Source organism: Eublepharis macularius, chromosome 4 (genome assembly GCF_028583425.1).
Source record: "Eublepharis macularius isolate TG4126 chromosome 4, MPM_Emac_v1.0, whole genome shotgun sequence".
NCBI classification, from domain to species: domain Eukaryota; kingdom Metazoa; phylum Chordata; class Lepidosauria; order Squamata; family Eublepharidae; genus Eublepharis; species Eublepharis macularius.
In genome coordinates, this window is record NC_072793.1 from 74,197,298 (window position 1) to 74,218,643 (window position 21,346).

The 21,346-nt window shown below is 46.6% G+C and overlaps 1 protein-coding gene across 1 annotated transcript in view; it reads right to left on the reverse strand.

Annotated features, from left to right (window-relative positions):
- Positions 1-2,479: 2,479 nt before the first annotated feature.
- PITX1 (paired like homeodomain 1) overlaps positions 2,480-21,346 on the reverse strand; it is a 41,286-nt gene continuing 22,419 nt past the window's right edge. Inside the window, exons 3-5 of the mRNA XM_054977755.1 lie at positions 19,458-19,607; positions 14,108-14,313; positions 2,480-3,253 (exon numbers count right to left, since the gene is read on the reverse strand). Coding sequence (XP_054833730.1) covers positions 2,720-3,253; positions 14,108-14,313; positions 19,458-19,607 — 890 coding nt within the window. The 3' untranslated portion in view covers positions 2,480-2,719. The remainder of the gene's footprint in view (positions 3,254-14,107; positions 14,314-19,457; positions 19,608-21,346) is intronic.

A 21,346-nucleotide genomic window follows, 5' to 3' on the forward strand; every position in this document is an offset into this window, starting at 1 on the left:
TGATTCCTGTTTTCATGGACCTCACAATTCTAGTGGGTAAATACATTCAACTTTCTTTGAACATTTGAAGGATTCTCCTCTGTTTTTAACAATCCAGAACATTTTAGACTGAAAGCAAGTCCCATTGATTTCAAGAGCGCTTCCAACTCAAATGTAGGCTCAGAAGGGGAACTACTGTCATAATCAATTGTAATATTAACAATCAATGTATGGTTCTATTATTCAAAGAGTAAGTAAATCACAGAGATATATCAGGAACAAGTCTCATCCCATTCAACTATGTTTGTAATGGCTTTGAATTAACTCATGACTGTTAAGTTGGGAATGAATCATTCTATCTTGTCAATTTGCAATCCGCATCGAGATACCACAGACCTGTTGTTAACCTTGCATTTCATGGCATTTGACCCCATTGTTTGCAAAAGAAAAATAAAATTTCTGAAACTCATGTATGCATATGTCAACTGAGGACAATACTTTGTGTTTGATAAATGAGGTTCCAGTCCACAAACACTTATGCCACTAGAATGTTGTGGGTCTTTAAAGATACTAAAAGAAGCTTTATCATCATTACTTATTTGTCATTGAATTTCAAGATTACTTTCGGCAGGTTATCAGTGTCTGGAAAAACCAGTTTTGTGTCTGGGCTAAATGGGAACATAAAAGCTTACAGCTGACCATGCCTTTACTTCAGCATCATTTTCATACCAGTGTTGGCAAGCACTGGGCAGACTCCAAGGAAATGCTATAGAACTGGGCTAGATCCAGATGGTAGGGGTTTTTCTTAAGAATATTGAAGGTAGGAGGAAGTTGAAAGAAGGACAGTTGCCCATGGGTGTGTAATCTATTTTTCCTCTGGTGTAGACAAAAATTTGTTGTGTTGGCCCATTAAAAAAACCAAAGTTAACAGTAAGGCAATCTTTTTTTATTAGGACAGGCTAAAATATCACAAAGAAATAAACAAGCTTTCAAGGTCCTCAGCATTCTTCTCCGGGGTTGTTGTTAAACAAAATAGAGGTGGGGAAGGAAATAGATACTGGTAGCCATAATGGAGCAGATGCCTGCAATTTGCAATATCCCTCGCAGAACGGTCTCTTGAAATCTTGCAGGTTTCAGCTGTGCTCTCCAATCCTGAACATTTGGAAGTGAAGCCCATTCATTTTAATTTCAATATGGGACTGCTGATAAACATGCTTAGAAGCTAAATGCTCCTCCCCTTGAAGGAGGAACTTTTCTTTTATAATTAAAAATTATACATTCGACCTTCTTTATCTATTTGGACTATTTGACCCTGCCATTTTTACATCCCCACAAAGGAAAATAAGTGTTGGGTGTCACCTTTTAAATTGCCTCCAAGGTATTTGTTTAGCTTAGGAGCTACAAATGAAGACCAAACACTTTTCAAGAGGGGTTTTATTATTATTATTATTCCCATGCTCTTAATTTTGAAAAAAAATCACAAAAACATAACTTATAAAACAATATATATACTGCATCCTCCACAACAGCATTATTGAAACATCCAGCGTAACGGTTACCACAGGTGGGAATACACTGGGAAAGAAGTACCTTGTGCATTTTATATTATGTTTCTTTGTCATCTACAGGTAATAAGTATTGACAGAAAGAAGCAACAAATATGCCTGCGAGTAAAACTTCATATGCGTTTTGTATGCGTATTAGTATTTAAAGATCATATTTATCATTTCCATTTTTATTTGCCAACAAAAAACAACTCATTTAAGTATTATCTACACTTACATCATAACACCTTTAAGATTTCTTATTTGGGTTCCTTGGGTTTATTTTTTGTTCAGAGCTGTAAAAACAAGTCATTTTTCAAAGATTTCCCCCATCTTTGAGGTCACTCTAACTCCTTGATTTTAGGACAGTCCTTTTTGTGTGTGTGTCTTACTTTTTGTCCCTAGATTATCTAGGGGAATTCTTTTTAAATTAAAAAAACAAACTCCACACACCTTTAAATAAAGATGAATGATAATTTGATTATCAGGGTAAGATTTGGACAAGGGTGTGTGTTTCAGCTAAGATCCTTTTTTTAAAAAAGGGAGGGGTATTAGAGGGCTACTGCAGTCTTGGGAGGGACCAAAAAAAAAAAAGAGAGAGGTAGGAACCTTTTCAGCTGCTTAGTGCTCGGAATGCTGCTTGGATCTTCACTGCTTTCAGCGAAACGAAAAAACCCCTTCAGAATCATGCACGGGAAAACAACGTGGTCTTCGACGGCCAAGCACAAGGAAAGGCAACGCTATCAATGGAACCTTGTGGAAGTGGTTGACCCTCGGCGTGACGCATTTGCTTGCAGTTTCATTCGGAACAGCCGAAGCCTCCCCCCAGCCCCCCCTCCCCGGTCTCCTGAAGTGGCCTGGTTTCTCCCCCCACCACCACCACAAAGAGCCCCACCCAGTAACCCATAGCTCACCCCAGCCGCCCCTCTCGCCCCCCCCCCCGTCGCTCCCCACCGTTACCGTATTTCCTCGTATAAAGTGGACGCTTATAGAAGAAAGTCCTGTGCAAGTTCAAGTAAACACACATACAAAACCCGCATCATCCAGAGGAGAAAAAGACATTGCAACTCATCCACGTGTTCAGGTCCGAGCCGGGCGCCTCCTTCTCCCGCCGCCGCCGCCGGTTGCCGGTCCGCGCCTGCCTGCGACCGTCCTCCTCCGGAGCGCCTCCCCGCCGCCGCGGCCCCTCGGGCCCGTCAACTGTTATACTGGCAGGCGTTGAGGGTGGAGCCGGGGCTCTGGAGGCCGCCGTAGCCGAAGTTCGAGTGCTGCTTGGACTTGAGCCGCAGGCTGGCCAAGCTGGAGTTGCAGGTGTCCCGGTAGACGCTGTAGGGGGAGGCGGGCGGGCCGTAGGGGCAGGCGGGCGACGACATGGCCGAGTTGAGCGAGGAGCCGCTCAGGTTGTTGAGGCCGGAGCTGGGCACGCCCGGCACGGCCGAGGGGCCCATGGAGGAGGGCATGCTCATGGAGGGCAGCGTGCTGGGCGCCGAGAACATGGACTGGGCCGACGAGAGCGGGCTCATGGAGTTGAAGAAGGTGAAGCCCTTGGAGGAGAGCGGCGCCGGCGCCAGGCTCTTGGCGTGCCAGTAGTTGGACGGGTAGCCGGCGTACACCTCCTCGTAGGGCTGCATCAGGCCGCTGAACTGTGGCACGTAGCCGTTCTTGCACAGGTCCATCTGCTGGTTGCGCTCCCGCTTCCGCCACTTGGCACGCCGGTTCTTGAACCACACCTGCAGGGCGGGGAGACAAAGCATGCCCGGGGCTTAGACTGCAGCTCTCCGCCCGGCCCTCCTCGGCCCGCTGGCTTGCGGGAAGCTTGCCTCCAGGGGCGAGGGCTACCGACCCCCAGGAGGGGCCTGCAGATCTCCCGGTATGAGTTGATCTCCGAGGATCCGCTCCCCGGGAGAAAAGGGCTGCACTGGAGGGTACACTCTAAACCCCGCCGAGGTTCCTCGCTTCTCCCTAACCCTGTCGAGGTTCACCAGGAGAACGGCCTCCTCCTAATCCTCGCCATGCTAATAGGCTCCGGCGCCTAAGGGGAAGGCGCTTTGCACGTGCTCAGAATCCAACTTCTTCCGGAGACAGCCCCCTTTTCCCCCACCCCGGCGGCAGGCACGTTTTTCTTCCTGTTCCCCAGAGAAAGGCTACTTGTCTCTCTAGTCCTACGGTTCTGGTTAAGGGAAGAAGTCTCTCCGCACGCTCAAAATAGTCTTCACACGGTTTAGTCTCCGCTCTAGCGCTGCAAAGAGTCTCTGGGATTCACCAGTTCATCCTAAACAGTGTTATGTCCTTTTAAGTCCCCGATAGGCTTGGAAGAGTGTAACTGCATAGGATTGTTGCACTGTCAGTGACCTCTGACTCAGACTGTGCTTACATCTCAAATGTCCCAGACTCTAACGCTGCCCCCCCCACTTCAAGCCTCACCTTGCTAAATAGAGGTGTTGTGTTATTGTGCTACAGGCCACCCACTTCTGCATCCAGTGCTCATGTATATGACTAACAAGACTTGATACAGCAACAAAGCAGCCTCTAAAGGTGAGGCAGCTCTTTGCTGGAGGTTAGCATGCCTGTTCTCTGCCCTTCCCCACTGCCAATGACTCCCACCCCCATTGCCAACTCCTGTACATAACAGAAGACTTTGGGAGTCTGCAACAACACACAATACTTAAATATGGATACTAGAAACTGATAGGCCAAGGAAGCCACCAGCATTTTCCCCAAGGGAATTTGCACTCAAAGAGGGTCAATATAAATAAAAATAGAACAAACATATATAGAGTTAGGCACACCTAAATTTAATGAAATCAATAAACTGAGCTAATTATAGACTTTTAATGTGGGGATCTAGAATATAGACTACTCCTTCATGCACTACAATACCCAAGTAAAAATGGCTTTGCTAATAAGCAAAAAGAGTCCAGTAGCACCTTTAAGACTAACCAACTTTATTGTAGCATAAGCTTAAAGATGCTACTGGACTCTTTTTGATTTTGCTACTACAGACTAATACGGCTAACTCCTCTGCATCTAATAAGCAAATGCAACCATAATTGTGCAAGATCAAGATGTAAGACTGGCCTGGCTGCTGATCTGATTGCATTAAATAGAAAGAGATCTGATCAAGTTGCCATTCTTTCACTTGATGCTGAAAAAGCATTTGACAAAATATACTGGATTTTTTTTTACATTAGTTAAATTTGTCCGGCCTCATGAATTTTTAAATGGATTAGTATTCTGTATTCATCCCCTAAATCTAGGGTACTGACCAATGATATTTTTTCTGTACCATTTCCTCTTGATATGGCAAGATTGTCCTCTTTCTCCTCTCATTTTTGTTTTATGTTTGGAACCTCTGGCATATGCAGTTAGACGAAGTAGTAATATACATGGCTTTATACATAATTCTTTAGAATTTAAAATTATATGCAGATGATCTTTTATTATTTATTTCAGAACCTCAGTCTTCCACCACCCCCTTAATGAATTTGATCAATAATTTTGGTGATCTGTCTGGTTACTCAATTAATTGGGCAAAACCAGAATTGATGCCACTGGGAGACAATGTATCACACAGAGTAATTACTGAGAGACATTTTTGATGGTGGCCAGATGCTATTAATTACCTTGGAATATTGATTCCAAGGAATATTAAGGACATAATCCAATTTTGTTGGATTTTTAATAAGCTGATCTCAGATATATCCTTGGATTTGGGTAGATGGGCAACACTAAACCTGTCATCACTGGGTAAAGTAAACACACTCAAAATGAATATTATACCTTATACCTTGAATTATATATGTTATGCATGCAATCCCTTTTTATATACCTTATAGATATATTCAAAAAATTAATATTTGTTTTGGAAATTTATGTGGGGCTCAACACCATCCAAGATTACTTTAAAGAGGATGCAACTTTCGCTTAATAAATGAGGATTTGGTCTTCCTGACCTCAGTACTTATGATCAGGAATATTTGTTAGTGTGTACAAATTATTAGAATCCCTTATGTTAAAATGAATGTTCCTCCAACAATTTCTGCAGCTAGAGAACTAAGGCATATAATATCATAACACTATCAATTTGACCCATTCTCGCATGCTAAATCAACATTATGGTCCAATTCAGATTTTAAAATTGGGAAGAAATCTTCCTTATGGAAGGCTTGAACAGATAAGAAAATTTTGTACTTTGGATCAGTTGATAGGTAATGTTGATGAGTTCTTGTCATTCTTTCAACTGAGGTCTAAATATGATTTGCCAACCTCTGCTTAATGGTAATATTTACAACTGCAGCATTTGATGGTGTCCAAATATGGTCCAGCTGCGTTGAGTGCTTCAGAATCTCTGCCCCTTTTGGAGATTTATTGAATCAGTACAGAAAGTGAAATCTACAATATTTGTATATAAATATTTGAGGTCAGTTAATAAATATGATACACGGAGCCTTAGGGATGAATGGAATAATGATCTGGAACATCCAATTTTGCTAAAGCGATGGGATAAGGCTTTATATTCCTGTTGCTACCATGGGCCTTAAGTTGCAACTTACTCAGCAAAAAATTATGATTAGGATATATTTGACACCACAGCATCTCTTTACTAAAGGTTTAAGCACAGTGTCTAACTGTTGGCAGTATAATTCACAAGATGCATCTCTTAACAACAACATTTGATTTATATACCTCCCTTCAGGAAAACTTAACACCACTCAGAGCGGTTTACAAAGTATGCTATTCCAAAGCATATGCTTTGGTCATGTTTAGTCATTAATTCAGCCCTTTTGAGAGGAAATTATTAGTCATATTCATTTTGTGATAGAAACTTCATGTATTTTTGAGGATGTTTATGCAGTTAACTACATGCCTGTTTCTTGGGAATCTAACTGTGTCTTTACAGTTGCTAAAAGACTTATACTTCAACATTGGAAAGACAAAAAGCCACCTCCTATAAATTGCTGGATTGAAGACCTTATCAACATATCACATATAGGAGGCAACTATGCATGGACTTATTTGTAGATATTTGGAAATCTTTTATAGATACCTATGTATAGATTTGCCAGTAGTGTTTTTGTAGCCAGCACTGTTTTCTTTCTTTCTTCCCCCACCCCTCTCCTGTTTTCTTTTTAATTTTTTAAAATGTTTTTGCAGTAATTTAAAAATAATTTTAAAAAAAGATTTAAGACTGATACAAACTTCAGCTAAGCACCTGATTGGTCCTTTGATTTTTACTGCTGGGGGACCCGCCATAGCAATGTTGCACTGCAATTGAGACATTCTGGTAGCTTTGGATATAGATTGGAATGAAAAGCCTTTTGGAGGGGGAAGGGGTCCAGTTTGGTACATCAAGCAGAGTTTATGCACCTGTGGCGGTGATGCATCATCAAGCTTGGCACCAATCATTGAGCAGAGAAGATATGGCAAATGTTACAACTAAAGATTTGACTGATTAATCTACCCTTTACACTGAGGAAAACTTGAAGCTGAAGGAAAATCAAAAAGAGTCCAGTAGCACCTTTAAGACTAACCAATTTTGTTATAGCATAAGCTTTCGAGAATCAAGTTCTCTTCATCAGATGCCTGATCAGGCATCTGATGAAGAGAACTTGATTCTCGAAAGCTTATGCTATAATAAAATTGGTTAGTCTTAAAGGTGCTACTGGACTCTTTTTGATTTTGCTACTACAGACTAACACGGCTAACTCCTCAGGATCTATTGAAGCTGAAGGGGAACTCTGTTCCTCCTCTTACAAGGAAATGGAAATGGGCTCTGTGGGGGACCCCCCCACCTTACTTTGCATTATGGGCTCCGTTTTAGAGCCACCTATTTTCACTACTAGGTCATTTGTATTTCTTCTAGAGGCCATCTGGTTGCACTAGAACTCTTCTCAGATGATAACATCAGCCCTTCCTTAGAGAGCGATGTTTTCACAACCGGGTCCTGCCATTCCCCTATTAATGCCCACAGAAACTTCTCCTTAAAGATGTGGCCTCTTTATTTCGAGTGCCCTTTTTATTTCTTATAACAGAACTTGGAAACTTTACTTCAGGAATTTTCCTGTCAGGGCCCCTCCATTCTCCCTCTGTTTTCATTTAAAGGCCCTGGAGAAAGTTGCCCTCCAAAGAACTGGCCTTACTTGTGGCTCATAAATAAACACAACAAGTATCAGCCCACTCCCAAGCATGAGGTCTCTCTAGCTACATACACACACAGAGATCTGCCAAGAGACCTGTTTCTGTAAGCTCAACAGAGTAAGCTTGTCATATTTTGTAAACCTTTTCCATCTTGCCCTCCTGGTCCTGAGCAGTCTCTTCCCCCAGATTGCTAGGTGGACCTGGCGTCCCTCCTCCTGTAGATGATCCCTGAATTTCAGTTAATCTGCACTCTACCCTTTTATGTTTAAGTAAGCCTTCTTGTCCTGATTCGGGTTTGATGTGGTGGCTGGTTGGCTTTCCCCAATAGGAATGCTGCATAAGGGAAGTCTCCTTACTGATTGTAAAAAGGAGGGATGGATTAGTAGTGTGTTTAAGGTGCATGCGCACACGCAAGCAACCTACATCTGCCTTTTGAATCCAGGCAGCCTCTGCCTTACTCAGTTATCAGAATTTACAGCTTTGCTGCGGGAGAGGGGAAAAAAGGGGGCAGCTCTCAGGGTTTAATGTTAACAAGAGGAGAACCCCTGATGGAGGATTTTTAGAAAAGGGCACCTCTAGGAAACCTTTTCAATTCCCTTCCATTAAAACCCAGGGCTCTGAAAACATGGAAAGCCACCTAACTCATAACTTGGAGGCAGAGGGATAGGTTTTCAAGGAGTCTGCGTAATCCAATGGGCGGCGTCAGTGTGAGCCACGTGATTGCCACTTCAGGTTAAAAAAAATCCCCCTGGGAGGGGGCCCCTGGCCTTCTTCATTGCCTTGATTATCTGTGGAGTTGTCCCCTGTGTAGGAGCTGGCTGAATCACCGATAGATAGGGGACATCGAGGCAACTCAATCGAATTTCGGAGGGTGATCCATGATATTTTACAGCAGATTCTCTGCTGTCCAAAAGGGGATAATTGTGTGTGGAGTTCGTGTTCATGGGGCATCTGCTTTTCAGGAGACTTAAGGGCAGCAAGCCCTAGTAATAAACAAGGGGAGCACCAGGGTGAATTTCGAGGGGGGAGAATTTGGGCAGGCAAAGAATTCCTACGAGAATGTAAAAAAGGAAACGAAGAAAGGCAACATGCTCAAAACCTGTAATTCACTTCTCAGAAGGTGCTTCCAGACAGGAATTTCCTGAAAACGAGGGTAATAGCTTTTAATGATGGCTTTTAGACATTTAAAGGAAGGTCCTCCTAGCAAATTATGGCAGGATTGGCAAAACTGAATTTTTAATGCAGCATCACAAAATGTCTATGAGATGCTGAGGGGCAGGGAAGAATGGAAGGCTGGGGAAAATCCTAGGGGACTTGGGGAATTCTTCCAGCAATGCTCAATTTATGTCGGATCTTTAGTTGGACCTCAACAACATTTGCATGGAAGTCTGCCTAATCCCACGGGAAGACAATGGAAATAAACTCAGCTCTTTCATTTGGACTCCAGTCTTTCATCTAAATATTATTAGCACTTTAAAGACTAACACAACATATTCAAGTTTTAAGGTTCCCTTTTCAGGAATCACTTCATCAGATGCTTGCTGATGAAGTGAATTCAGACTCAGGAAAGTTTATGCTGGAATAAAGTTTGTTAGTCTTCTAAGAGCCACTGAATTTATGTTTTATTTTGCTGGAACTGACTATCACAGCTATCCTCGTGGAATTAAATGTTATTAGGTTTGAGATCTTAGTCTATCTGCTTGTTCTGGTCAATGCCCAACCAAATTTTGGAGGATGATTTGGAAAAGGTGATTTTTTTAAAAAAAATACTGTGCCACTAGATATAATGAGACAGTGTTTAGAGCTCCATGTACCTGCATGCTTACTTGGGAGTACCCATTGAATAAGCATGAGATCAAGCTGTAAATCTTATTCTTTGACATCAGTTGGGCTTAAAATGCTTGGTTGGCTTGGGACCAAAAGGAGGTTAAATGCTACATTATATATATATATATATATATATATATATATATATATATATATATATATATATATAAAGACATGTAGCTGGATACTATCCACGTTGAATCAGACGAAAGTCCCAGTAATTTAAGTGAGAATTACTCCCAAATAAATATGCATAGTATTGTAGCTTAATGTCTTTTCCACACCCAAGTTACCCAGTTTTTTTCTAATAAACTCGCTGCCTTTGGTCACAGCCAGGAAAAGCGAATTGGGTCTTTTCCTCCCCCGTGTTTGAAAAACGCATCGAGTCACTCACATTCCCCCAGTTTCAGCAGCCCGATCCCCAAGCCTATGAAGGATACAATCCTAAACTGCCCATTCCTTTATAGATAGAACAAAATCGACATAAATTCTTTGGAAGATCCCACTTTGGGAGAGAGTGAGCCAAGTGGATAGTTTAGAAGGCTATACACCGATACATGAACCCCACTGAATTTAGCGGGGCTTTCTTCCGAGTAACTGAACATAGGGTATGTATGGCTAGGCAGCGGGTTAAAACCCAAACACTCTGCTGCCGTGCTTGGTGCACCTGGCGGTAGGATGGATTCAGTAAAAATTATGAACATCCCGAGATACATTTTTTTATTCCTTTGTTAGTGGGTTTCAGAATCCCTGAACACCTGACTGCCTCTTTGGAGGAACCTTTAAGAGGTTTTTGAGAGGCCCTAAATCAGAACTATTCGATTGAATGGCCTTTTTTTGACACTGACTTCAGTTGGCTAAAATGCATCGTAGTAACCGCGCTCACCGGTGGGATTAAACACAGTCCCACCTCCAGGGCCAGAAGGAGTCACTCCTCCTTCCAAAAGCCCAATGCAAGGAAAAGGCTCAGAGGGTGGGGGGGCACGGAAAACCCTCAAAAAAGCCCCCCAAAATAAAAAAAAATCCAAGGTAGAAGAAACAAGCAAACAGCATGATAATAAAACGCTCATCTTCCGTCCACGGCAGGTTGTTTGTTGCCATTTTGGACCACTGTGAAAACATACAAACAAACACACCAACAGAAGCAACCTCTACAGTTGCAGGCGAGAGACGCCGCCAACTGCAGCTGCGCCGGGACGCGTTTGCCAGCAGACCGCTGCCCTGCCCGAACTGCGTTTATCGAGTGCCATTTTGCGGGCAGTCCGGCTGCGATCCTCTAGGGACAGGGGCTGGGAAGTTCAGGTCCCTTGTCTTGCAAGCAAGTCTCTCTCCGCATCAGCGTGCTTCTGGTGGAAACGGGGATAGCGCCTCACATCCACACCCAAATCCCCTGGCTGATCCTGGATAACTGGCCTTGCAAACAAGTTGCCTGAATCCCAGCCCTGCGGCCCTAAGGAAATTAAATCACCCCCGACGTCAGTTGGGTAAGTAATCGGGAGCCCATCAGTTACTAGAGAAGTTTAGGATCACATCGCTAGCGCTAAAGCAGGCTACGCATTTCTATAACAGACGACCAGAAATAAACTTGATCGACGCAAGTATTTACGTGTAATTTGTGGACGTCCTCTCCCCTTAAGAACTATACATATTTTACAGAGAGACACGTGCACACAATAGTAGCGCATTCTGAGCACAAACTTATCAAGTGGAAACATGTTTTCTGGAACCTGCTTCTATGCAATGGGCACGATCCGGCAAAGTTTTGTATCTGCTTAACTTGTTCAACGGAAATCGACCTGCTTTGGAAGGGCTGGATCTTGCCCTTACATTTAGGTTCACGAGGCAGCGGTTACTATCTTGTGTAACTGCGAAGTTTTCGTGGATTTGAAAGAATATTTCTCTATGGTATGAACTACAATATCGATCTTCTATTCATCATTATCCTTAAATATATGCGCAACATAATGAAGCCACGTTGAGAGGGGGGCTTGGTTCCTTCTCTTTACCCAAAGATCGGCGATCTTTACCGAGGGTAGTGAGAAGTGGTACGCTAACAGTGAAATCCTAAGAAGAGTTACTCCAGTCTAAGCCCATTGATTTCACTGTTAGTTCAGTTTACCATTTCAGTTCTCCTTTGATTATTTCATCCGCAATGATGGCCTTTTATTACAGCGCGAGATTACTGAAATTGAGTTTGTTTGCAAACTTGGAACAATGGGTCTCCCCAGGGTTGAACTGGGATTTTTCTCGCATTACAGATGCTAATTTTTGCCCTTCTCACCCGTACCCTATCAAGCTAATTACAGCATATATTATAGCTGACACTCTAATTCCTGACACTCTAATTTGCAATGCTCCTCCCACCTTCTGCCTGGATTATAAAAACTCCTTCCTTTCCGCACTCTTCCAAGGGAGCTTTGACTCTATAAAGCTCATACTTTGGCAAATCTAGTTGGTGCTATTGGATCCGCATCTTGCTCTTCGACCAACAGGGCTACCCTCCTGAAATTATCATTCAACCATAGAATCCTCCTCCTCCACTAACCGACTAATCTGACTAAGAGTGGAAAAGCAGAAATCTCTGAAAACGTTCTTTATGGCCCGCTATGCCCTCATCTGTCACAAAACTTCCGAGGAACCCGCCCTCAAGCCCCCCACTATTCCAGAATTGAATAGGAACCTCATGCATTCCCAGGCTTTCCAGATTTGATGGTAAAATTAAACTGCTTTTTTTTTAAAAAAAAGATCCCTCCTTGGCCCCATGAAAAAGAGCGCATTCATAAAGCGTATTTACCCGGATGCCTGCGGTCCCTTTCTCCCCCAACAATCGCCCGAAGAGAAAATAGATTTCCTGCTTGGTATTAAATGGCTGCATTTAATTAATCCAGGAGAGAACAGTAAATCCTGGAGGATGGCTTTTCTGGCCAAGGTCCGTGTTTTTTCCCCAGGCCACAGGAAAGGACACCGGCTGGCGACCCAATTGGAGTTTTTCTCTACAGCGATTAGATTTGTGTGTGTGTGTGTGTGTGTGTGTGTGTTTGAATGTATTGGGGAGGGTGAATTTGGAGAAGGGGCCCCTCCTCTTCTCTTCTCTTAGCCGATCGCCAGGGAAGGTCTCTCCCCACATTCCTTAGGGTGATCCCTTGTAGCTTCCGAAAACTGCCCACGCCAGGAGGAGAATGCCCTTGCCCTTCGCCCAGCTGGGCTTCGGAAAAAGCATAAATTCATCCCAAACACATTTCTATGGAATTTACTACCTTTCCCGGGATATTGTACCCGATGGATCCGACGCAGCTGCACCTCGATCCCATAGGAGCTCGGGTTAAGTTAACACACTTAGCAGCCCAATGCCTGACCACATTTGTTCCGAAGTACCCCTTCTTCCAGTGGGGCTTTTCCTCACAATTAAGTACCACTGTTTTCCAAGCAGCCTAGCTATGTTTACTCGAGAGCAAATCCCACTGGATTTCTAAGTCTACACTGGGATGCAGAAACAGGCTGCAGGCATATTCATCACACTTCCTTGGAAGTGAACCCCACTGCACTTCCAGGCACTTTTACTTCCGAGTAGACGTGCACGGTCTCCAGCAGTTATTTATTTATTTATTTATTTATTTATTTATGGACCTCATCGATGTTATTGGAATGTAGGCTCGGCTGAGCCTCGCTGGACCGCCTGAAGTGCTGCCTGCAAGCCGCACCAGGCAAAGTCGGCCTCATAGATGGTTTCAAGGTAGCCCTGTCGGTCCGCGGTAGAACAGCAAGATTCGGGTCCAGGTAGCACTTTAAAAACCAACAAAAGGTCCCCGGGGTATAAGCTTCGGCGAGTTAAAGCCCCCTTGGCCACTTTCTGGCTCAGGGATCTCCATTTCTTCTTGTGTCTGAAGAAGGGAGTTATGACTCTCGGAAAGCTTACACCCTGGAGAATCTGTTCAGTCTCTAAGGTGCTACTGGACTAATAGATGGTTACTGTGTTTCCCCCATCGCTGGACATAGACCAGCCACTGCCTTCTTTGCTGCCTTCCACATCGAGACCTTGTTCGGCCGGCACAGGGCACACTGGAGTTGTTTGTTCTAATTACAGACAGCATCCATTGATGACACGCGGCTCCCTGTAGATCTTCTGAGCATATTTTAAAACCAGTGAAATTGACGAGAGATGGTTCAAGACGACGAGAGCCATTCAAACAAGGCACCTTGCGCCTCCCACCCACCCAGATTTCCTTCCTTTCGTTTCCTTTCTCTCCCACAGCAGACGCTTTTAAAACGTATTCACCCTCCCTCTTTCCTCCCTGCCTTTAAAAACCTACAGGTTTTTAAAAGAAAAAGAAAAGATTACTGTTGCGGTCCTAAATACACTTACTGGGAACAGGGCTGAGATCTTCCGCGCCCGTGCTTGGGAGTCAGCTCCATTAAACACAATGGGACTTACTTCCGAGTAAACATATTTCCGCTCAGGGCTAGGAGCGCGTCTGGTCAAAAGGCAGCGTGTTGCCCAGGGGAGTTTGCAACTGACTAGACTTTTACTGGCGGGTTTCTCGTCGCAGCCAGACAACCCGAGGAAGTGGCTGGATTAACAAGGGGCTCCTTGGAGACGCGAGCGGCGGAGAGGGGCTCACCCTGACTCGGGGCTCCGTGAGGTTGGTCCACACGGCGATCTCCTCCCTCATGCTCATGTCCGGGTAGCGGTTCCTCTGGAAAGTGGCCTCCAGCTCCTGCAGCTGCTGGCTGGTAAAATGAGTCCTTTGGCGTCTCTGTTTTTTCTTCTTGGCAGGGTCGTCCGCGTTCCCATCGTCACTTTTCTGCACGCCGCTGCGCTCCTTTTCTGGAAAACAAAGAGTCGCGTATATCCAGACAAAAAGTAATATTTCCAAAAACAACCAAACATTGGAGAAAAGTCCAAACGCCCCCCTTGCTTCCCCCTCCCCGGAGCAAAAGCCAGCGCAGCAGGACCCGATCCAAGCGAACGCCGTTCAAGTTGCTGCTCGCCGCCTTCGAGGCCCTTAGGTGTGCCCAGAGCTCTTGAGCTGCCACCAGTGACTGGCTCAGCGAATCCTTCAGAAACACAGCCCTGGTCGCTGAGTTTTCCATTACAGAAACAAGAGCCAACCAACCCCAGAGCTCGCTATTCTGAGCAGAGGCTCCAAAGTTGCAAAAGTGAGGGGGGGGGAATATATTTTTAGGTCATACAGGGGTGCTTTTTAAAAAAAATGACAAGTCGACTAGTTCCGGTACTTTGTTTAAAACCACTCTGAAAATAAAGAGAAATTCCCTGCTAGAATGGTTGTTGCTGACTTTGGACAGCCTAAGAAGGTTAAACAACAAATATCGTGGGAGGTGGGAGTGGGATACTGCCGGGGAATACTGGATCCTTGTGTTGTGTGCGTGTGTGTGTGAACATTTACAAAAAAGCGAGGCTTCTAATAAAACTGGAATAAGAAGCACGGTTTATTCTTCTAAATTGAGGGTCATCGGACTGTTACTCGTTTCTATAAGGTGAAATTTAGAGTCTTTTAAAAGTTTTTTTAAAAAAAACTTGGTCTTAATCTTTGCAACGAATATATAGGTAGGATTCCAGCGGCTTTCAGTTTTCAAAGTACAAGATTTGTGTATTTTATATACCATAAAAATAATGTCTACTTTTGTGCTTATGCACTATTTGCCATGGCTTGTATAGACATGCCCATTTTATACCGAGATCGTGGCTTCAGTGTGAAACCTTCTGAAGTCAAAGAAGGAAAACGGCGGGGCAAAATGCCGCGGGCTTTAGGGAACTCGAAACCCCGTTGATTTCAGTGGGAAAGAAAGAAATGCTTCCCTCTCAGTGCAATCCTGAGCACGCTTTCCTGGGAGTAAGCCCCATTGAACAGACTCGAGCAGGATTCTGAGGAAATCTGCTCGGGCTCGTTGCTTTCTGAGTCACTTAAATCAGCCGGGTTGGCTTCCGAATAAACAGGCATAAGATCGGGCTGCGTCCTGTTTAGCTGTGACCCCCGCCCCCCCCCCTCCATCGATGTGAAATGCAGTTTTAAGGATACCGGTATCTAGTTCATTATATAAAATGCATTCATATAGGATTGCGAGGTGACGTGAACAAAAACAAAAATCGTCTTCCGGATCAAAATTAGGGGAGGGGAAGGGCGCGGGGGTGGTGGTGGTCAGCGGCTGTTTCCAGAAACATAAGCCAAAAGACATATTTACATTATCGGCGAATTTCATTTCAGCGAAGTCGCCAGGATGGCAATGCAGAAATGAGCGATTTCGACCAGATTACGTCCCACGGTTCTGCCCCTCCCTTTTACTCAAAACTCTGTGGGACTTGCTCTTAAATCAGTGTGTATAGGATTGCACCCGAAATGTATTGCTTTGATGTCGATCGTTTTCAATCCAAGCACTTCGGCTTCACTGGGTTGCGCAGGTAGATATTAAACAGGGGTAATCCCGTTGAACTCATTCAGTGGTCCATTAATCTGCAAGCGACCCATTCATGACTGCAGAGCCACCCCTGTTTTATAGGATCAGTTCTTTCATTCAGATTCTAAATTAACATGAGGAGAACAATGTTTAAATAAAGCTGGAAAGGACATTAATCTCTGAATACTCTAGTGTGAACCCACGTTTGAATAGCTACGTTAGAATTATGTATACTGACCGAGGACTGCAGCAACCTAATACTTCCAAAACGTCTTTATTTTGCATAGCCCTAGTAAAATAAATTGTACTGTTGCGGAATAGATTGTGAGGTAAAGGGGGATGGAACTGGTTTAGAATGCGAGATGGATTTTTAAAAAAATGTTACTAGCTGAAGCCTTTCTTAGATGAAATTTATTTATGACCCTCATCTTCCACGCATAAATTATATATAGAAATAGGGCCGGTGAGGAAACATGTAAGTGAAACGATGGACGTAAACGTGAAAACACGGGGCACAAGCAGGCCCAGTCTTTTGAGCCCCATAGATTTCCCTGGCAGAAATGTCCAGCAGTGCTTCGTTTCCCTACTGAAAGCAGCGGGCTTTCCAAGCGCTCCACTGGGAGCCATGTAAAAACTCAGAAATCCCGTAAGTCGTTCTGTGCGGAGAGAAGGCCTCTCGCACACCGAACCGGCGGGCCACATTCTCATCGGGCTGCATGCGAAGGAGATCGGGTTACTTTGGGACTGGAGCCGACACTCCGCTCCCCAGCACCAGCAAGCAGAAGGAAGCCCGCGTTCGCTGGGACTTTCTCCCAAGTAAAGGGACTTTCTTGGACCGAAGCTCTGCTCTCGTTGAAACCTTTTAGGTATCGGGTTGCACTTTCCGCACGAGGGAGACGGTTCCCGTTTCCAGCTCCGAAGGCTCGGTTTTTAACTCGGTCCCCTTTCAGGCTTGCCAAGGGAATCCCTGCTCAATTATCTCGCCCGTTCCCCCCTGGAGCTGCTGCGCCCGCCCGCCCCAGCGCTTGGGAAGCCAGCGAGGCCAGCGGCAAGCAGGAACCGGAATCCCCGAAGGGGGAAACGGCCTGGCTGCGGCTCCGGCGCCCCGCTCCCCAGCCAGCGGTTGGCAAAGCAAACAAGGCCTGGGACTCGAGCCTCGCAAGCGCCGCCCGCCCGCCCCGCTCCCGGCTCTTCGGAAGTCGGAGCCCCGGCCGCAGCTTAGAGAGGCGGGGGTCGTTTTCGAGGGGGAAAGGGGGTTCAAAATGGGGGGGCAGACCTGGTGGTGGAGCCAAAGGGAGCCGGGACCTGGCACCTGCGGGGGTGACGGGCAAGGGCGGCCAAGAGCCCCTTCCCTGGCTGGGAAAACGGGGAGCGAAGGAACCGAGAGGAAGGGCGGGTGGGACCCGCGCCCGCGCCTGTGCTCAGTAGCCAAGCGGCCCTCCGCTGTCCCGGGGACTGCAGCCCGCGGCCTGTGATTTGTCCCGTGCCAGCCCGAGTGCCCCCCGCTCCACTTTCCAGTCCACGCGCGCCTTCGGCTGCATTGGCCTGCGCGCATTTTTCCGCTTGCAAGAAGTGAAAGGCACTTTGTGCCTCGGCGTGGTAACACCCGCCTGCTCGCCACTGCCAGTCCACTTGAGGATTTACCAGCTGCGGTTTAGGGGACAGCGATGCCCCAACATCTCCGGTTAGTCGAGGCCCGCCTGCTTGCCACCCGTTTTTGAAAAACCCCGATTGTTCTCAACCCCCTTCTTTCAGTTTGAAGTTTCCCCGCTGCCCAGGATAGGATTCCGGAAAAGCACACCCAGAATCAATAAGTGAGATAGCTCTAAGATACTAAATTCCAGAGCTGTTGTCCAAAAAGTTATTTCCTAAATTGTTGGGTATTTTACGTGTGTGCATGTGTATCCTGTTATTTCTACAAATGAAGCTTGTTTTAATTCATATTAAAATCGACAGTTTTCAGCATCTCTTCCAGCCCTATTCGAAGCACTTTTAATTTAGTCAAAAGTAAAGCAACTTTCTCCCAAGTAAGTGTGTATAAAATTGCAGCCTGGCAGCCTAATCCTAGGCATGTTTACTCTGAAGTAACCCCCGAGTGCAATAGGGCTTTTACTTTCAAGCAAGCGGGCTCAGGTTGGCAGCTTAAATCCCTTACTCTTTGTTTGCTGAATGTCCTCGGTAAAAAGGCTCTCTCCTTATCTATTATGAAAAGTGGGGCCATGCATTCTTGGTTGATTTCTCACACGTTTGTGGATATACCTACGATAAGGCTACCACGGTCTATGTAACTTTAAACCCACAATAGGGTTCTTTCCGGAGATATTAAGGATGCTGAAAGCATATTGAAATCAACAGGAGCTACAAAATGACTCCAACCACGTGCACTTCGAAGTTACAGTCCACTCTTTTGCACGTTTACTCATAGAGAAATATATTTTAGTCCCCTGGAATTTACCATCCAAGAGAGGGACATGGCTTGCGGCCCGTTTTGTTTCGCCTCGAAGAAAGCCTGTTTGGGACTGCAGCCACCCAATCCCACTGTGCTCTTTCCACGGCAGTCTCAAGCATCCCTACTCGGAAGCAAGAGCCACTGAGGCATACTGAATCGACTGCTAAACTACCTATACTTTTGCAATCGAGATGTGGATCACAGTGACTGACTTGAACTCTCTCAGGATCGCAGCCCTTTAGCTACAAGACCAATGTTTCGACTCAAGGGACACGGTAGAACATTGTTCTAGTGCGTTTTGTAACGCTGGGTTGTGCTGAACTCGAAGATAATTATTTTTCAGCACGGGAGACCTTTTACTGTATGGGGAAGTCTGCCAGGGCAGAAGCACTTTGGAAAGAGTAATTCGGATCCTCTTAAAGAAACGACGAACAAAGTAGCTTTGATAACAAAACCTATGCCCATTTACCTGGGATTAAAAATCATTTAGCTCGGTGGCACTTACTTGCGAGTAAACATACCAAGGCTCTGCACATGCTCTCTCTCCTCCCCCAATTATCCTCTTCTATAAAAGTCTAAAACGAAGACTTCTTGTATTAAAAACCAAGTTTTAGGTAACCCGCAGGCTCTGGAATACTCCACCGCTGATTTCTTTTCCTCGTCTGGAATTGACACCCCCTCCCCTTTTGACGGATGTTTCTCCCCATCTTTGACTGAAAGATCGTTTTGCATGTGTGCGCTATCCAGACTGGAAAATAAACGCAAGCGGGGCTGACATGATTTCAAAAATATTCGGTAAAACCGCAGCCCGACTGGAAGCTCTCAGAGACATTCCCAGCTACAAAAAGAACCAGGAAGCCAAGCTGCGAAGGCCAGGGGCGGGGTGGAAATGGGTACCACTGGCCGCCAGGTCCAGGGCAGAGGGGGAGGCTTGGGGATCCCTCCGTGCCCCTTTCCAGCGAGAGGGTCAAGGCCGGCGTCCAGCGGACTTCCTTTTCCAAACTCCGCTGCTGGAGCCTTTCCTTGGAAGGAAGGAAGGACCCCCGCCCAGTATAAACACCGCCAGCAGCAGCAACACCACCACCGGGAAGAAAGCGGAGGCTTACCTGGGACTTCGGTGTCGGACGACTCGCTGGCGGAGTTCTCGATCGCCTCTCTGGCTTCGGAAGATCTTTGCAAATGGTAGCTGGAAGCCACGTCGTGGGAAGCCTGGGGAGGTCTTAAGCCGTCCGGGAGCCTTTCCAAATTCATCCCACCTTTAAAGGAATCCATAGCAAGGAGAAGGCTCAGTCGGCGCCGCTCGGGAGGCAGGGGGTGCCGGGCTTAACGGCTCCTACTCCACAGAGATCGGGGCTCGCTTTGTTGCTCAGATCCACTCGGCTTGGGACCGGGCGGCGGCCGGCCGGCGGCTCGGCAAGAGGTCCGCTTTGCTCCGGACGCCCAGGCAGGAACGCGGCCCCGTAGAAAGACCCCGCCGCCCTGGACTAGCGCACCGGCGGCGGGCGGAGGCGGCGAGCTGGCGGGCGGCGGGCGGCGGGCGGGCGAGCCGAGTGACCTGCCCTCGCCCGGGCGCCTGCAAGTGGCAGCGGAGCTCCTCCCCCCGCAGGCTCCCGACCGCCCCGCTAAGGCAGCTGGGCCGCCCGCGGCGCTCCCAGCCTACCGGAGCTGCCTGCAGACTCCCCGCCTGGGCCAGCCGTCTCCGAGGCCCCCTGGCCGGCCTGGCGCATGTCGCGAGGCGGCTCGGAGCCCCGCAGGAGCCGCTCTCCCCAGTGGCTTTGGCTGCTGCCCCTCTCGCTTCGCTTTAAAGATCCGAGGCTGCAGCGAGGCTGCGAGACTCCCCGGAGGAGCGCCCAGCCAATCAGGTGGCTCCCCTCTCCTCTCCTCTCCCCATCCCTGTCTCCCTCCCTTCAGCCGGAGTCGGGGGGTCGCCGGCTCCGGCCGCGGCAAAGGGGACCTTCTGGCGTTGACATCAACGGGACTGGGTGGATCGCCCCTCCGGACTGGCCCTCGGCATTCTCCGGTGGAGGGGGGGGGTCCTTCCTCTCTCTTCTCCCCAGAAATGTTTCCGACACAGGCCAGATTCTTACGCCCCCCCCCCCCCCCGCATTTGCATGGCTTAATATTGCCTCTTATTTGGCGGCCAAGAGCGCATGCTCGAGATTGCTTCAGGCGGGTTCCTTATGGCTGCGATCCCGCGCACTTTAGCCGGGCCACTGAAGACTGTGGGGCTTAAGTCCGAGCAAACAGCCTAGGGGCCTTCCAGACCTTGGATAACTTCGCAGGACTCCGACAGATTTACTCCACCAGGCGAATGACAGGACTGAAAAGTAGACGAGCATAAATGCTTTCTCGGAAGTAACCCCACTTCCAATTAAATGTGACTAGGATTGCAGGCGAAGCAATCTAGCCTGGGACTGGGGGTCGTTTCTGTCAATTGATTAACACTGCTGGAGGGGCGTTATATTACATGTGGGGTGTCAGAACAATTGCAATCAAGAGGGTTGCTTCGACGTAATATATCGCAGATGCGGCTTTTAATTATTTTTAAGCATGCATCTACATGCATTTTTTAAAACAAAAATACAGTTCAAATCCAAACGTAAAACCCCAGTCGAGAAATCTAATAATAGTGACCCAGCTGGCTTCACTAGGATTGGAAGAAACAATAAATTAAATTTATACCATGGCTTGTAGTGTAAGATGTAATTATGATTTCCCTTCCCCCATTTTGGAGCAAGGAAACCAAGCACAACACTAAAAAGAAACAAACCCCCTCCGGATCTCCTGTCCTGGTTTTCTTATGGCGTGGAAACGCTGAGTATAGGAAAGTTCTCGCTTGGTTACACTCTACTAATGTATGTCAGGGAAGGGACTGGTCGGCCGGCGGCCTTCAGTTTAGAAGGAGGGGGAGACAGCAGGCAAGCGAGAGTTTCTTTCCCCTGGAAAAGGGCTCTTCGGCTTGGCCATTTCTGAAGCTTTGGGGCGGGTGACAGGA